The sequence below is a fragment of the Sceloporus occidentalis genome, unplaced genomic scaffold (assembly GCF_023333645.1).
Source record: "Sceloporus occidentalis isolate IW3139 unplaced genomic scaffold, rSceOcc1.0.p SCAF_1, whole genome shotgun sequence".
NCBI classification, from domain to species: domain Eukaryota; kingdom Metazoa; phylum Chordata; class Lepidosauria; order Squamata; family Phrynosomatidae; genus Sceloporus; species Sceloporus occidentalis.
In genome coordinates, this window is record NW_028316981.1 from 108475015 (window position 1) to 108493380 (window position 18366).

Genomic DNA, 18366 nt, shown 5'->3' on the forward strand with positions numbered 1-18366 from the left:
CTATCAAGGCAACCCATGCCTCAAGTGACAATGACAGATTCAGGAACCCCATCAAACTATCTAATCACTGTGATATCAGTCCCATGCATCCCATGCCCACAATCCAATTCGGACAACTTATCTAGAAGACTGACAATATCATGAGCTATTAAGAGAGCCAAGACAGAGAACCTACAGGGTTATGTGCCCCAGCTTCTGCTCCTCTCTCAACATGACCATGAGAGTGTAAGGGGAATTGATCCAGAATTTTGTGAGGCCAGTTTGTTTACTGCAAGCACATTCTCCAAGCAGTCAAGGAGATGACTACATACATGGGCATTACTTGATGGCCAGTATAGAAATCAAATAGACTAGGTAACTGGAAGGAGAATATGGAGAGGCTTCATTCTCTCTGCAAGAACAAGACCAGTAGATTGTGACACAGATCATGATAATATTGGAAATTATAGTAAAGCTAAAGAACAACACCAAACCATAAATCATGGCAAAATGCACCCTGAAGAACATCCTCATAGAATTTAAAGATAACATGAAAAATTTGCACTATTAAGATTTGCACTATTAAGCCTAACTGACCAGAGCTGAAACAACTTTGAACTGAAGCTAAGGACATTGTCAGGAAGGAATGCAAAAAGACATCATCTGTAGCCAAAAAAGAAATATAAGCCTCAATGGATGATAGATGAAACTCTTCAAGTAGTTAAGGACATAAAGGATGCAAAATTAAAAGGTGACAGAAATTGGGTCAGAACCCTGGATACAGCTGTTCAGTGACTACATACGGACAAGTCTACATAGGGACCACAAAGCACAGTGTTCAAACACGAATCAAGGAACATGAGAGACACTGCAGACTGAGTCAGCCAGAAAAATCAGCACATTATAAACCATCCTGGGCATAAAATGCTGTGTGAAAACACTGAAATTCTGGACCATGCCAACAACTACCATGTCAGGATGCACAGGGAAGCCACTGAAATCCACAAACACCTGGACAATTTCAAGAGGAAAGAGGAAAACCTTAAAGTAAACAAGGTTTGGCTTCCAGTCCTGAAAGACAGCAAGATGAAGACTCAACAAATGCAAATGAGAAATCTCCAAGGGTCAGGGGTTTCCCAGCAGTCAATGAGCACTAATCAAGCAGACACTAATCCTCTTTTGCAGACCCTCCCACCCTAAGCCCTGCCATTAGCAACAGAACAATATACATGCAAATCACTCCTCCTTTCCCAGGGTCACACAGTATATACATACCCAACTCCTTTGTAGGCAAGCATTCTCTGAAGATGCCAGCCACAGATGCTGGAGAAACGTCAGGAAGAAATTCTTCTAGAACATGGCCACATAGCCCGAAAAACCCACAAAAAAACTATGGGTGCCAGCCATGAAAGCGAGAGACACTGCAGACTGGGCCAGCCAGAAAAATCAGCAGTAGCAGAACATGCCACAAACCATCCTGGGCATAAAATACTGTTTGAAAACACTGAAATTCTGGACCATGCCAACCACTACCATGTCAGGATGCACATGGAAGCCACTGAAATCCACAAACACCTGGACAACTTCAACTGGAAAGAAGAAACCCTTAAAATGAACAAAGTTTGGCTACCAGTCCTGAAAAACAGCAAAATCAGGACTCAGCAAATGCAAATGAGAAACTACCCAGGGTCAGGAGTTTTCACAGCAGACGATAACTAATTAAACAGACACTGATCCTCTTTGCATATCCTCCCACCCTGAGGTCCTGCCATAAACAATAGAACAATACACAGATTAACATGGGAATAAATCCTCCCCACCCAGGATCACACAGTATATATATACCCAACTCTCTTCCATGCGAGCATTCTCTGAAGATGCCAGCCACAGAAGCTGGTGAAACATCAGGAAGAAACTCTTCTAGAACATGCCCACAAAGCCTGAAAAACTCACAAAAAACTATGGATGCCAGCCATGAAAGCCTTCGACTTCACAACTACAGGACTATTGCATTAATTTTCAATGCCAGTGAAGTGATGCTGAAAATTCGACAACTTGCCCAATGTTTAAAGGTAGCTCTGTGTACCTTTACATATACAGAGTGAGACAAACCAGAGGTCCAAGCTGGGCTCAAGAAAGGAAGAAGAATTAGGGAGCATATTGCAAACATATGTTGAATAATGGAGCACAGAAAAGAATTTCAGAAGAAAATCAGTCTGTACTATTATAGTGAAGCTTTTGATTATCTAGAAAAACTATTAAAGAAATGGTTGGCCAGAGCATTTTCTTGTCCTGATGCATAACCTTTACTCAGGAGAAGAGGCTACTGTCATAGTATCATTGGATACTAAAGTTAGAATTGCCCATGACATTGTATATCAAATTTCACAATGACACAGTTGTGAAAGCTGATCACTGGAGAAAGATGATAGCAAGAAAATTAATACATTGAAGATTTTCATACTTGCCTGCATCGCTGGTAAATCACCCTCGAAAAGTTGCTAAAGGAAAAATAAGCCTCTCTGTCTGAACGCTGGGAGCGCTTATTAATTGTTATGGAAACGGAGCTCTCTGTAGCGTTCTTCAATCGTTGCAAGGAAAGCAGGGAGATTCTTCTTAACACACGCTTTGTGTCAAGAAGATAAAGAATAAATCTCCCTGATTTCCTTGCAACGATTGAAGAACGCTACAGAGAGCTCCATTTCCATAACAATTAATGAGTGCTCCCAGCATTCAGACAGAGAGGCTTATTTTCCCTTTTAGCAACTTTTGGAGGGCGATTTACCAGCGATGCAGGCAAGTGTGAAAATCTTCATTGATAATGTGGTGCTGTATCTACAGATACTATGGAAAAAGATAAATAAATGGATCCTAGAAATAATCAAGTTTGAACTCTCCCTAGAAGCCAAGACAACTAAGCTGCGAATGTTGTACTTTGGACATATCATGAGAAGACTTGGGTCACGGGAAAAGACAATAATGCTTAGCAAAGTAGAAGTAAGCAAAGCAGAAAGTAAAAGGCAACAGGAAAAGTGGAAGACTGCATTCCAGACTCAGTCAGGGAAGCCAGCATTACAGATAGACAGACTCAATCAAGGAAGCCGTAGCCCTGAGCCTGCAAGACTTGAGCAGGGCTATGGATGATAGGATAACTTGGAGGCTCTCATTCATTGGGTTGGCACATGTCGAAATTGACTTGATGGCAGTTAGCAACCTAGTCAGCTTGAGACTTAATTGAAATGGTTTGAAGAAGTTATCACCAACTGTCTAGCAAACCAGCTTTTCAAGTGTTTTATTATTTTTTTAAAAAAATGTGTAAAACTCAATGGTCTAGGCAGAGAAATAAGTATCTATCTTGCAAAATGAAACTTCTTTCAAAGCACTTTCAATGTCCTGATAAATAATTGCCTGTCTTTAGGCATAGATTTTGAGCCCAGTACCTGAGCCTGGACCTCACTTGTCTTTTCTGCTCAAAGTGCAATTATGTTGCTTTTATCCCTGCAACAAATATTAATGAAAGGGCATAGATGACAAATAGGCCTTGTTGTCTCAAGAGCAAGTGTTTACGTTATTGTTTTGAATGTTAAAAGAGTTGAAAAGCTAAAACAATGAAGAAAGTAAAATTGTGCCACTTATTAAAAGTACTACATAAAAATCAATAGCAGTTAATATTATTTTTAAAGGTCAAAAGAGCATGAAACCATCCAATCACCCTTGAATGACAATTTGTTGCAGTCTCACTCTGCAGATGCTCTTTCTTATTATTGCCAATCTATCGAACCTCCCTCCCTTGTTTTATTTATTATTTTATGGACACACATAAAGCACTATGCTTTATGCTGAGCTGTAAATGACCTGGTGAAGCTGATGATATTTTCCTTGCTGTTATGTGTGGTATTTCTACCACTTTGCAGATATAACAAGATCAGCTCTTGTAACTGTTCCACTTTACAATCCATCAATCTAGACACTCAAAAGCTTTAAAACACTAAAAGTTTGTGAAGGTAGACAAATTGGATGATGTCTAATTGAAAGGGATGCCATTGTGCCACCAATACATAATAAGACCTCCTCAGTTGCTTTGGTGCCCAGCAAAGGGCAGGGGCAGCTAGCCTCAAAAGAACATAATTGATCATTTGTGACTTTAAAAGATTGTCCTTTTAAGGACAATTCTCTAATATGACCTCATTTGAAAAATGACATTAAAAAAAACCAGATTTTCATCATCATCCCAATCATCATCATCCTGCTTTTCTCCCAAAATTGGGAATCAAGGTAGTGTACAATTTTAAAAAGAACAATAAGCTAAAATCATAGGAAAAAATGGACATTAAAATGCAATTAAACAGTACACAGTTTTAAAACAATTGAAGCATGTACTTAAAAGGATAAAATGCAATCAAAAAGATTAAAAAGCTATGTAAAACATGTCAGTTTATAAAATGAAATACAGCACCTTTAGCACACACACACAAACAAATGTCTTTTAAAAGTCTGTCAGAATTAAAAGGGGTTTGTCTGCTGATGGAAAGACAGTAAAGAAGAGGCCATTCTGACCTCCCTGCGAATCAAGTTCCAAAGTCTAGGGGTAGCCTCCAAGGAGGCCCTCTCTTGCACCCCCATTTGCTTGTGACAGTGGTGAGAATGAGACAAGGACCTCACCTAGGGAAGATACACACATAACTTCATTACAGTCATGGACTAGCCTTTACAAATAGAGAATAAGTACAATATGAGCAGATATAGATTAGAGATCTAGGAAAATTCAGACATACAATGATTTAAGTATTTTCCATTGGGAACCCAGTGGGGCCTTCTTTGTTGTTCTTTTGTGACTTCAAGTCATTTCTTTATGGCAACCCTAATGCTTGGGTTTTCTTGGCAAGTTTCTTCAGAGAGGGCTTGCCACTGCCATCTTCTGAGGCTGAAACAGTGTAATTTGCCCAAGGCCACCCAGTGGGTTTTTATGTTCGAGCAGGAAAATGAATCATGGTCTCCAGATTCATAGAAGATTAGCCCAACAGGATAAAAACAAATTAATTTTTAATGGATTTTATTGCAATCACCTGTGGGCAGGCAAATGTATCTCGGTTGCATCCCGGATGCAAGCCACGCTTATTCTGCAGCATTTCGAATGGGATTTTCCCATTCTTGAAAAGGCATGAGATAAGCCCAGCTGACATCTGGGCTGTAAATGGCATGCATTTGCCCACCCATGGGTGAATGCAATGAAACCCTTTTTAAAAATAAATGTGCCTTTAACCCACCAGGATAAGGCACATTAAAAGAGAGAGTGCTAATCTCCATAGCTCAATGCTCAAACCACTACACCACACTGGCTCTTCTACTACTGATAAAATAACAAAGTGGGTTTGACCACTGGTTCCTAGCAGAAAAAGCTAGAACCAAAGAATTGGGAACTTTAGGAGTTGCCATAGGCTGACAGGCAACTTGAAGACACATACACACAAAAGAGTGATTTCATTAACAGAATCTGAAAGAAGAAGGGTACAACAAAAAAAATATCAAACCTATTAGGAAAAGATGCTATAATTGGGGCAATATGTAAAAGAAGGATATCCCTGTATTATAGCCAGTAGAGAGGCACATGTTCAACACTTTCAACCGTATCATAAAATACATACATACATACATAATTAGTAGGGATTGGTAGGTAGCAAGCTGGATAGGGAAGGACAGGGGAGCAAGGCTCTCTCAGCACATGTTTTCACAAGCTTCTGGAACTGAACATTTAGAATAACCAGAGATTGCAGGGATATCCTCCCTTGGCTGAGAGAGGAATAGAGACTCAGGCCCTCAGGGAGATAGATCCAGACACCAGGCTTGAGTTTTCCCTCCCCTGGCATAGGCCAAGATGTTGTCTTATCTACAGGCAATTTCAAAATCCACATATTAACCAATCTGCTGCTGGTCTTCCTGTTGTGGCCACAATATCCTCCACTATCATCCATGATCCAGCACAATACCAATGAGAAGAGGGGGTTTTCCATGGGCAGATCAAGGTGGTGAGGCATGTCAGACTCATATTCTCTCTGTTTGCTGCCTTTAGAATGCTGCCAAAAAGCTGCCAAATGCTTTGAAATGATGGATGCATATCCACAAAAGGAAGTGAAGGCTGGTAAATAGAGGATTCCCATGGTAATGGAAGAGAATAGCTCAGAAGCATCTGAAGATCTGAGTCAATTTTGGAAGAACTGATGCAATTAAGAAAGCAAACCAAACAGGATTGTTTCCTCCCTGCAGAGGAGTTCCTTGTTCTGACATTATTTTTTCTGCACTTACTAACCTAAATATTACCAGAAAAGGGGAAATTTTGCCCCCGTGACCCCACTAATTATACATACCCAGAAGACTGTGGATAAGAGTCGGCTATGGATGAAGACTTGAGCAATAGAAAAATAAAGAGGAAGAGGGAGCAAGATTTGGCAATAGTCTTAATGAAGGAGGAGACAAAAATGAGGAAGATCAAATGTTATTAAGATTATAAGGAACATAGAAAAGACACATGTGTATGTATGTGCCTTCAAGTCACCTGTCAACTTATTGTGACCTCATGCATTTCATGGGGCTTTTCTTAGGTAAGGAGCACTCAGAAATGGTTCTGCCAGTTCCTTCCTCTGAAATGTAGCCTACTGCACCTGGCCTTCATTGGTGGCCTCCCATACAAATACTAACTAGGGCTGACCCTGCTTAGCTTCCAAGATCAATGTTGTTAGGCACTGAGGTCCTAAAAGACCAGATACAGTGAAACATAAATCAGATAGTAACAGGAAAATCTCAGAATTGACAGGTGTGGATGGATAATGAGGTGTTCCACCTTTCCTAAATATTTTATTTAATAATAAATATTATTCCCACTAAGCTAAGAAAATATATTTATTGAAGCTGACTTTATTATTAGCACGTTCCCTTCCAATGCTAGCACCATGGTGTTCGCCATCTTTCCATCACAGTTCCAATGACTGAAGAAAATGAAAGCTCATTAGGTTCTGTCTAGTAGATAACAGCTATTACATTACCATTGAATTATCATTCTTGCCAATCAGCTGGTTCAGTTTGGTAGTTCATCAGCAAGTCTCTCCCTTAATTAAGAGCGGGAAGGAAACCTTCAGGCAGCGATAACATGACAGATGGAACAATAGTTACAAAGACACTCCTAGTCCCTTTTTAGGATGGTAATCTGTATGTTCGGGAATAGGGTTGCCATAACTGTCAACCTCCAAACCGAGACAAATGTAAAAAAGTAGGGCAAATGTAGGACAAAATTTACCCCCCAAATGTAGGACATATTTTTAAATGGAGGACACATGAACAACTAAAAAAAATAATTTAAAAAAGTATTAATATAAACGCATGTTTCTTAGGAATGCTCAAAATGGAGGACATTTTGGCATTATTCCAAAATGTACATTATGGCAGAAATGTACTTCCCTTTCTGGCCAAACACCCCCCCCCCCAATTCCAAAACACAAAACAGCACATTTGGGCATTTAACATGGCTTTATTTAACAAGGCCTCTTGCATATTTCAGAGGCTTGTTGCATAACCAAACCCTTTGGGTTTAACACTTAACATGGGTTAACATTTAACATGGTTATATATTTAACATAGCTTCTTACATATTTCGGTTGCTTATTCCATAACCAAACCCTTTGGGTTTAACACTTAACATGGGTTAACATGGCTATGCATATTTAACATGTCAAGGTGGTTTAACAAGAAGTGGATTTGCCCTTGGTTTCAGGTTTCTTACACCAACTATACTTCTCAGAAGTGTACTTGGTCAAAGTACTTTGATTTTTCTTCACTGCTCATGAGTTTGGAAAAATCAGAGCAACTTCCATTGGCCATGTCTCAGAGGCTTGCTGAGATCAATATCATCATCATCATCACCATCAGTGTCACAATTAGGCAGACTTGTGTTAGCATTAAAAGCACAAAAAATACACTTTGGAAAATCACACTCTCTTGCCCTCAGAGAGAGTGGTCATCATCGTCATCATCATCATCATCATCATCAAAAAATTAAGGGCCCTTTTCTTCCTTCCCCTCCCCTACTTTAGCCTAGGCCGGAAATGGCGCCATGTGGCACCAGGAAGGGGCCCTTTCCCCTCCCCCTGGCCCAGAGGCCTACCCTCGGTCCTCCTCCTCCTCCTCCGCCAGCCCACATGGGGACTAAATAGAGAAGCTCCTCCTCTTGATTCTGGCTGGCCAATGGGGGCAGACTGGAGCTGGAACAGCCCCGCCCCCTGCCAGCAGTCACAGGCTCCGGCCCGGGACTAAATACAGAGAAGCTCCGCCTCCTCCTTGAGGCTGTCCAATGGCATACTGGGGCTGGAAACAGCCCCGCCCCCTCTGTTCTGCTATTGGCCAGCCAGCCTCAAGGGGAGGAGCTCCTCTTTTTTAGCCCCATGTGCAGGCACGCAAGCGGGGTGAGCACAAGCTGCCCCAGCCACAGCCCAGACAACTGCCATGGGCTGCGCAGAGGTGAAGGAGGAGGTGGGTGACTGGCCGGCCACATCAGCAGGCCGGGCCCAAACCTGGGAATTGGCAGCGACTGGGATGGGACCATCCCGGAACTGCAAAAAACGGGACAGTCCCGCCTGCTGGTGGGATATGTCAACCCTATCTGGGAATCACTTGATGTAGTGGTTTGAGATGTCAGGATTCAAATCCCACTTGGCCATGAAAACCCACTGGGTGATCTTGGGCAAATCCCACTCTTTCAGTGGAAGGCAAAGGCAAACCCCCTCTGAACAAATCTTGCCAAGAAAACCCTGTGATAAGTTCACCTTCAAATCACCATGAGTCAAAAATGACTTGAAAGTACATAATGACTACAATTTGTATGTCACATGGTAGAAGAATTTTATCCATTAGCAACTGGATACAACTAAGGAAAATACCTTATGCCAACACTTTTAAAAGTTATTTGTGAAAGTACTGTCCCTTTACTATTAATTTTTAAAGAACATATTTAGAGAACTAAAGATGTTAGCTGTGTAGACACTCCAGAATCTAAGCCTAAAAGTAATAAAAATTTTGATCACATAGACTTAATTCAGTACTGCCGTGACTATAATTAGAATGTAATGCTATGTAAAAGATCTGCCACCACTCAAATCTGATTGAAAGAGGAAAGAGGAGTACCAGAGACCACCAGTTCACTAAATATCAGGTTTCCAGCTGATAGGAAAGCAGTACAGAAATTTTGATAACCCTGTGAGGTTGTCACAAGCATTTTTAAATTTAAATATTAATACAAAGAGAGACTCACTTGATGATCTGATCAGGCACTGGTTTGTTTTTGAACCGTGGATGTTCTTCCAAAACTGGTTGTACTGTAAAGCACTGTATGTCTAAAACACATGGGTTAAGGACATAAACATAATAAGATACTCTGCTATGCCCTTTTAACAAAAGATGTTAACTGGCCTGGAAACAAACAAACAACAAACAAAAACCTCCACAAAAATGCAGAAATTAAAAACATAGTCATCATGAAATCCATGAAATGCTGATATACTTATCTAAGCATAAATATACTTCCAGATTTGTTTGTTCAAGTAAAATACCTCAAAATAAATACCTCACATTCAAGACTTTTTAAGCCTGTTTCTCATGGTAGAGTGCATGTGTAAAAGTGCACTGCAGTTTTAAATGTACTGTGTTGGATTTTTAATATCAGCTGAAGTCTATGGGAGAAAATAGATTTACAATCACATTTCAACCTTCATATAATTTGTCTCTACATGTGCATTGCCTATGAATAGATGTCTTCTATTTCAATAATTTTCAGTCTTTCACCCACCAGTTTCCCCCGTAGATCTGTATACAATTGTGAATGACTGTTGCTCGTTTTAATTTTCATTTTTAGTGGTACAGCATTTCTTCACTGTTTCATCCTGTGCAATCCAGTAAACCTATTGAGGATGTGGATATTTCTACTCAGTTTCACCAACAGGGTGGATAAACTCCACTTTCTACCTTGCCCCTATTAATGCTGCTTTTTAAAATAAATAAATAAATAAATAAATAAATTAAATAAATAAATAAATAAATAAATGTTTTTAATCCGAAAGCAAATGTGCTACTTTACTAAAGTTTTAATAATATAATAATCCTTTTTTGATGTGATAGTAGTGTAACGAACACAGCTTTTTTGTTTCCATGTTAGTTTCAATGCAATGGTGGGGGTTCAGTGAAGACAGTGTAGATGGGATAGATGGATACTGTGGGACTGCTTCCAAGTCTATTTATACAGCAGGATGAACCATTCTCTTCTCCTACACTTAGCTGGAAAAGGTATGGTGACCTTCAAGATGTGTACATGTGTCAGGGGAAGACAACACATGGATGGTCAAAAGTCAAAATTAGGCTGTCAGTGAGTTTTAAACATAGAGGTCATCCCTTGAATCAGCATGAGTCCAATAAATGATACAGGAAATTATTCTGATTCTCTCTCACTGTTCAAGCTAAGTGGCCATGAACGTGATCAATACTTGTGTAGGCTCCTGGAAACTGCTGTGAGCTTTGTAGGGGAAAAAAATGAGAAGCTTGTGTAGAATAATATTATATAGGTTTTTTTTAAAAAAAAAAAAAACAAAAGGGAGTCTTTAGTATCTTAAGAGTACTTCATATTTTGAAAAATATTACACAGAGGCCATTTCCATGTAAGAGAAGCAGGAATCTACATGTGGGATCCATGCAATATCCTATATGATTTCAATAACAGGTACAGTATTCTTGAGTGGAAAGATGTGATACTTTTGAAAGAGAAGAGTCATCTAGCCTTATACCTTTCATCTTTGGGTAGAAAATGTTGTAGCTTACTGTATAAATCAAATTAGGAACATTTGTCTGGTTACTCCAATAGCCTTTTAACGTTGAACCCTACAGGTAAGAAAAACCCATCTGGTTTTGAAAAAAACACACCATTGTATGCTAGCACAACAGCTTTCTTTGCCTGAATCAGAAGCCCAGAAGAAAAGGGAGGTGAAGGGTGAATTAAGAAGAAAAGGAGCTTGGCTCTTAAGTGCTTTTCGCTTGAGTGTTGAGGCTAGAGAAATGTAAACAATGATGATATTTTGACAAGCTGTTATAAAACATTTGTGTAAAAGAAAGGCTTATGGTTTTAAAGATTTTCTTTGCCTGCTTTGCAATGAGATTTTGGCCTTTAAAAAAATCATAGTCTCAAAATATCCCACTGAATAAACTGCAGAATGCTTAAAAATGACATCTTGATACCTTGTTGCAGGTTCTTTCACCAAGTAACAATAAGCAGAAAACAAAAGTTAATGCACAACCTGTATTACAACTGATGGAATAGGAGCAAAAGCAAGCACTGTCATTACTAGCATTTAGAATGCCCCAAGAATCTTACTTGCGGAAAGCTTCACCCAGAACTTTGAAAAATTACTTTTTCAAAGTATAATCTCCCTGAATCCTGGGTGGGTGCAGTCTAAATAAATACATTTTCCGCAGTCTGCTTTGTTCGCATATATTTCACTTTCTTCACTTCAACAGAAGGGTAAGACATTCTCTATCTCTCTTTGTTTAGGGAAATGTTTTGTGCTAGGTTGGAGAACAGAGTTTTTGTGGGGGGTTTATCCATACCTTTCAATGCCCTCCTGGTAGAAATTTGCTTGATTGCTTTACTGAGGCACATTTTCATCAAGCATCTTTCAGAAAGGCATTTCCTAGCTATTCTAGCACTTGAGATTATAATGATGTTTTTTTTAATTTTTAAGCTGCCGGTTATTGTGGTATTAGATAGTATGCTTTGGATTTATTATATTTTATTATATTTCGATGATGATTTTACAGATGGAATTGTTTTTCAACATACAGAGTATGTTGCTTCCGCTGCCACTGCAACAGAGGCTTAAAAATAAGTAAGATACAACTGTTACAAGAAAACCATATGCATTGCCAGCATACAAAATTATAGTTATGGGGATCTCAGGGAGAAGCAAACTGCTTTCTGACTTTGCAAATGAGCCCAAATATTCCTCAGTCATCATTTTTTTGGTGGTAGTTGCAAATTAAATTATTTCTGTCAAAAATACATGGATTGGGACATGCTGTTAACAAGAATTATGGACATGCTTTTTCCAGATATCAAGCAAAGGGGAAATTTTCTGTTGTTTTGTTAATTCAATTTGCTGTGAAGGGAAAAAAAATATCACTATGGATGTACATTATTCTCTGTGCAAAGGCCATTTGCAGTAGGCACAGCCATGATTTTACAGCTGTTCTATGTATCCTTTTAAGTATCTGTTCATTATTTTGCCAAAAAGTTTAAAAGTTTAGTTCATAAGAAAGGTGTTTATTGCATACCTTGTGGATGCTCACCCCACAACAATGTTTGGGGGAAGAGCAAAAGGGATAGTCTACATGCAAGAATATTATGTGAATTGCTGTGGAATTTTGCACATCCACATCAATATTTAATTGTCTTCATTTTCCTGCACAAATTCACATCTATTTGCCCTCCCTCTGTCAAAAATGCACAGCCATGCAAATCCATGCAAAGGAGATGGACAGCCACATATTTAATAATGCACATCCTTGAAGATAGTTGCGAATACTCTGGTAAAAACTGTGAATCCTTTTTCAGAGGAGTTTATGGAGTTTATGGGGAGGGAGCTGCAAAAAGTCCAATTTCCTTCAAATTGCATGTGGCCAGATTGCAGTCTATTCAGCTGTAATGTGGAGTTTATTAATCATGTAGACAAGCCCAACGCGAGCAGTAGCTAGGCTTGTCAGGTGTTCCTTATTATGAAGGATGTCCCTTATTTGAGGGCCAGAAATTTTGTCCTTTTGGGATTGGCAGGTCTGTCTTATCATAAGGGATGTCCCATCACTGAGAGCTGGAAACTTTTTTCCTTTTAAACAGACTGAATAAGACTGAACAAGATGCCATAAATCCTGTGTTTGGGGTTGTGGGGTCAGCCCTTCATAAAGGCAGAAATGTGTGCCTCATGAATAGGCAATATGTTAATTTTACAGAGAAATATATGGATAAATTTAGTCGCATAGATACTTTCATTTGGTATTTAGGTAACTTCTTGACTGTCAACTTTGCATGCCATGAATTTCAACAGTCCCTTCCTCCTCTTTTGAAAATCTGGCAACATCAGTAGAAGTTCAGTCCTCAACATCTCTAGTCAAAGCAGGGATAATGAATTTGTAGCCCTTCATGTTTGAAAGGGGCTGTGGCTCAGTCTCAGATCACATGCTTAGCATGCAGAAAGTCACAAGTACAATCCATGGCATCTCCAGCATTCTGTCTGAAATGCTTTAGAAACACTGAATTCTGTCTGAAATCCTGGAGAGATACTGCTTGTTAAGGTTGGCTGTACTGAGATAAAGGGACCAGTAGTCAAACCCAACAAAAAAGCTTTCGGTACTCCTGAAGCCTTCAAGTCTCACCAGACTTTTCAACATGGCCAATGCTCAGGGAGGGCAGGCATTGTAATCCAGAGGGCCATAGGTTTACCATCCCTAAGCAGTTGTGTTGTGATAAAATTTGAAATGCAAGCCTTTCCCAGGAATGTCTCTAATGAGCCTGTACAGACAGGCCAAAATAAAGCTGCTTTGGGTCATTTAGGAGGTATGCTTTTTAAATGATTCATGTGTTCTAAGAGGCCAGAAGCCACACCAAAGCCTTGCTCTAATCATAAGGACTGGAGCACAGTTTTGGCACAGATTTTGGCCTCTTAATATGCATGTATCATTTAAACAGCATACCTCCAAAGTGACCCAAAACAGCTTCATTTTGGCCTGTCTGTACAGGCCCTAATATTTATTATTTATTTTGTCTCACCTTTCTTCCATGATGAGTGGCAGATTATGACTAGTTCCGGCTTATCAAAAAGTCTCAGCTTTTTGACCCTGCAAGCCCTGGCTCCATTACACCACCGTCCCTGGGCAAAGGATAGGTAACAGGTAATCTCCACTCACTATCTCTGCCAGTCTCTGCAATCAGGTAGTAGATGATTATGAGTTTCCTGCATGCAGGCTGAGGGTGGCAATACCTTTATTGTACCAATTTCAGCTTTCTTAAAAACAATTACCTTCCAGCATTTCTTCTTGAACTGTAGAATAATGTATAACCACAAGGAAATGAAGAATAAATAGACAGGTATTTAACCTATAAAGACTATATAAACCCAAGCTAGGTTTAGAATGTATATTTGACATTTACGGTTTAACATCATGTAGAAATATTTCCTCCTTCCTTTTTATGGTTTGTTTGCTGTACAACTACAGTATATGAGGAAATGAGATGCCCAGATTTAGCCAGTAATTGCATCCTAATGAACTACTAGTTATCTCTGTTGTCAGTACTATATATTTTAATTACATGGTACAGTGAAGCAATATAAGCAACAAGGCATTTGATTGTAGACACAAAGAGAAGGTTGGACAAGCAAGCACTTGGCTAGGTGGCCTTATAACAAAAGTGCTTCAAAAATTTGACTTGGGTTTCACAGGTGAAGTGTTTAGGAACTTGCTTGATAAATAGTGTAAATCCCATTTTCAAACATCAGGGTTTTTTTAGAAGGCCCTCTGAGCTTGCAGCATGTTTGCTAATAAGGACTAGAAAAGCCAAGGCTGTATTTGCTCAGAAGGGAGAACAAGTAAACTTACGTATTTAGATCACAAACTATAAACAAATGATATGATTATGTTTTCAGAGTTGCAAGTGGGTCTGTCATTTTTAACACCACAATCAAATGTTTTATGGACTTTTGTTGTTATAAGTGAATAACTGAAATCCCATACAGAGCTTTTTATTAAAATTCCTGGTATACTTGAACCAGCATGGATCATAGGCACATTTGCTAAGGGATTCTCAGAGCTGTAGTCCAAAAAGTAACTTTTTCAAGCTCTGCCATCCCAAACGTTAAGCAGCCTAAATTATATTTTGGTAGTACTGATGGATGATTAATGGGAATGCTATTAAACATATGATACTGCATATGTATCCAGTTGGATCTTGCTGTACTAATTAACATAGGGACTGAACAGACAAGTCAGGATAGCCTGGGTCCTCATGCCGCTGCACCATGGACCTGCTACCACCACGTACCCCTTACCTTCCACTGTTGCCTGTACTGAAAAGATCTCCACCTCAGATGTGGAAAGGGGGGCCCAGCCATGTGGGTGTAGCCAGCCACCCTGTTTCTACGTCACAGGACACATGGTGGGTCTACTCAGTATAGGTGATGACAGATGAACGTAAGGGGTGCATGGGGCTGCCCGGGCTGCCATGTGTTGGAGCAGAGCTTCCTGAAAATTCAGTACAAAATAGCAGGTCTTTTTGACCCACACTAAGGCCCCTTTGAGCCAGGATTAGACCAGGACCAGTAGATCAGTGTCTGCCTGATCCCAGCCCAAGGATACTGGCGTACATTGTCTGAACAGAATGATGTGAGGCTGGGGGATAGGACAGCCCCATAGAGTGTTTTTGTTTTGCTCAGATTTTTGTTTCATACAAAAGGTAGCTGTCCTATTCCCTCCGTTATTTGAGATTTGTGGCCAAGATATTGTATGGGTCTCATCTGTGTCCTTATGGCAAAGTCAGACTATTTGACACAGTAACAACTGGATTCTTCAGAGCTATATTTGCTGTCCCATTCTGCATTTCTAATGTAGCTCTTCAAGATTGGCTCTGTCTCTACCAAGGCCAATGCCTGGACACATATGATGGATTTATAACTAAAGCCTCTCCCCCCCCCCACCCACCCATTACTCAAAATAAGGCTGACTGAGAACCAACTGACTGAGACATTACATTTAGTAACTCATGGATATTCCAAAGCTAAAAGTATTATTTAACAAAGTATCTGAGACACAGAGTTACATCACTAGTTACAAAGTATCTCTTTTCTACAGCTATTTGTGCCAGCAAAATATTTGGCTAAATTGGTTTGGTTAACTTAATTTAAAAAAGCTTCCATGATAGCTTGCTTTAGTAGCTTACCATCTGCATTTTGGGAAGTGAGATATCAGAGTTCCTTATGCAGTTCTTATGAATTTTCTTTTCTTTTTATTCCCTTCTGATCAAATTCTCACATTATGTGAGGGTGATCTGGCTGCAACATCGGTCACCAGGGTTGATTCACATTACAGATAATCCCCAGATTCTGTGCAGCAGTTTAGTGACTATTGTAAACCCTTGAAAATTGGGTGACTGAATGGAACCTATCGATTCTGGTGTTAATTACAGTATCATGAAGTATGTTGTTGTTGGTATTACTGTAATATATTCTATATTTTATAATAGTACCATGGATTCTTTATATCAGCAGGCCTTCAGTCCATGGATTTGACCACCTGCAGATCATCACACCCCATATTATTCAATGGCAGTGCATTCACACAGTCACACCCACACCCACATACATGTCGCCAACACTGAATAATACGGAGCACAATCATCTGCATTTTTTGCCATCCATGGGGGAGGACAAAACTGAACCCCCAAGGATGGGAAGGATTCATTGTATTGTAATTGTTGAGTTTACAAATGGATTGAAATGCTGGCTGAAATGAATTTCTCACCATGGATGTAAATGCTAAACAGTCCTTGTTAAGGAATAACTTTATATCAAAGGATACATTGACCAGAAGAGTTTTTGATATTCTCTCCAGGAGGTGCTGTAGTATTCATTTTCTCAGCATTTGGGAAATGGCTTATCAATTGTGCTTGAAAATCTTCTCTCCGCTCATATTCTTTGCCACGATATATGAATATTTTGTTCTGTAAGAAGAGTAGACTATGCATTAGAGTGATTAGACTACAAACCTGGATGTTTGATTGCCACAATAATCATGGTTGTTCTTTAGAGCTTTATATGTGCTCCTTTTCTCAGCAGGAGTGAATGTGGGTTGCACAAAGCACTGCATTCATATCATTAGTTAAAGGCCATGTTCTCAGAGATTTGCAAGGCAAAGCTGAATGATACACACTAGACTAGTAACAAGACCAGAAATCTAATGTCTCATGAGACTATTTCTTTCCCATATCACTTGTGCCTTTGGGTTAATATATAGTGAGATGGCACCTAGAATATCCCAGAGGGTTAGATTCAGGCCTGAAGCTGTCAACTACTAACTGTAGCTTAGGAGTATATGAAAGTTGAAAGATCAGTGGATGTCAATGGAATTTGAAATTTTAAACTGCTAGTGGCTGAAAAATTATGTGAAGAACAAAGCACGAATAAGATATATTTTTATATGGGATTTCAGGTACAAAAGTTACAAACAAGCATGAAGGAACACTAGGTACAATATTCATTAGACTTCCTGTTTCATTCACTTGGACATTTTGTATTGTCGTGTTCGCTGTTCATTAGGATCTTACTAGCTATAAACCATCCTTTAATTACTGCTGTCTTGTACAATAGTCCAGAATGCTCTTTATCTCTCTATTACTTCCACTATAAAGCACTTCTAACCTTGAAAGCAAGACAAAAAAGGAATACAATGAATCAAATTTCATTCTCAAAATGTGACACTTACTATTGTTACAAATGACACTTCAGATAGCTGCAAGAGAGAAATCCTGTACATTGCAGAATCAAATGAAGATAAATCTCTCCCTTACCAAATAACTCCATTTTCATTAGCAGCATACAGGCATTCTTTACGGCTTAGAACAAGCAGTTATTAAAGATAAAGTACACAAAGTAGATATATTTACCCTTAGGAATGTGGGGAACCCTTGCCCATAATATCCAACAGCAAAATAATCTGGTTTAGGCCTCAGAATTTTCATGATGTTCTCATAGAATTTTGCTTGCTGAATCTGAAAGCAAAGACATGGGACAGATTCCTCTAGTATCATAGACTGGTGCAAAGGTAAAGATTTTTGGAGGCTTTTCCTATCTGAGCAAAGACTTTTGGTGAGTCTAAAATAGTACAGTGGCTGAAACAACTACATAGGGTTCAGATCATCATCACTTTTCCAATAAGCAATGGCTTTCTAAGAGGAATATCAGGGGGATGCGGAAGAATTAAATGATATAAACTCTCCCACATATTATTTTCATGAGGCCTAAGGGCTATTTTTTTTTTAAATCCAACCTGTATTTTAGTAAAATCAGAGCTATCCCACAATGAGTATCTCCAGTTTCTTTTTGTAAAATATACTGATGTAAGTAAAACAGAAACTAATTGACAAAACATATTTGGAAATCTTTTCCCCACAATCCAATACTGTTGATTTGGCAAGCAATTTTTAAAAGAGCTCTTCCTTTATCAATTGCATTTGGCAGAGGAAATTGCTCTAGCATGTTGAGTTGCAAAGCCTTGAACACAGAGCAATCCAACTACACACACACACACACACACACA

At 39.3% G+C, this 18366-nt stretch overlaps 1 protein-coding gene across 1 annotated transcript in view; it reads right to left on the bottom strand.

The window, feature by feature from the left end:
- The window catches only part of LOC149321946 (dedicator of cytokinesis protein 2-like), a 348354-nt gene that overhangs the window by 34704 nt on the left and 295284 nt on the right, over positions 1-18366 (bottom strand). Inside the window, exons 37-39 of the mRNA XM_089520310.1 lie at positions 17714-17818; positions 16630-16771; positions 9278-9359 (exon numbers count right to left, since the gene is read on the bottom strand). Coding sequence (XP_089376436.1) covers positions 9278-9359; positions 16630-16771; positions 17714-17818 — 329 coding nt within the window. The remainder of the gene's footprint in view (positions 1-9277; positions 9360-16629; positions 16772-17713; positions 17819-18366) is intronic.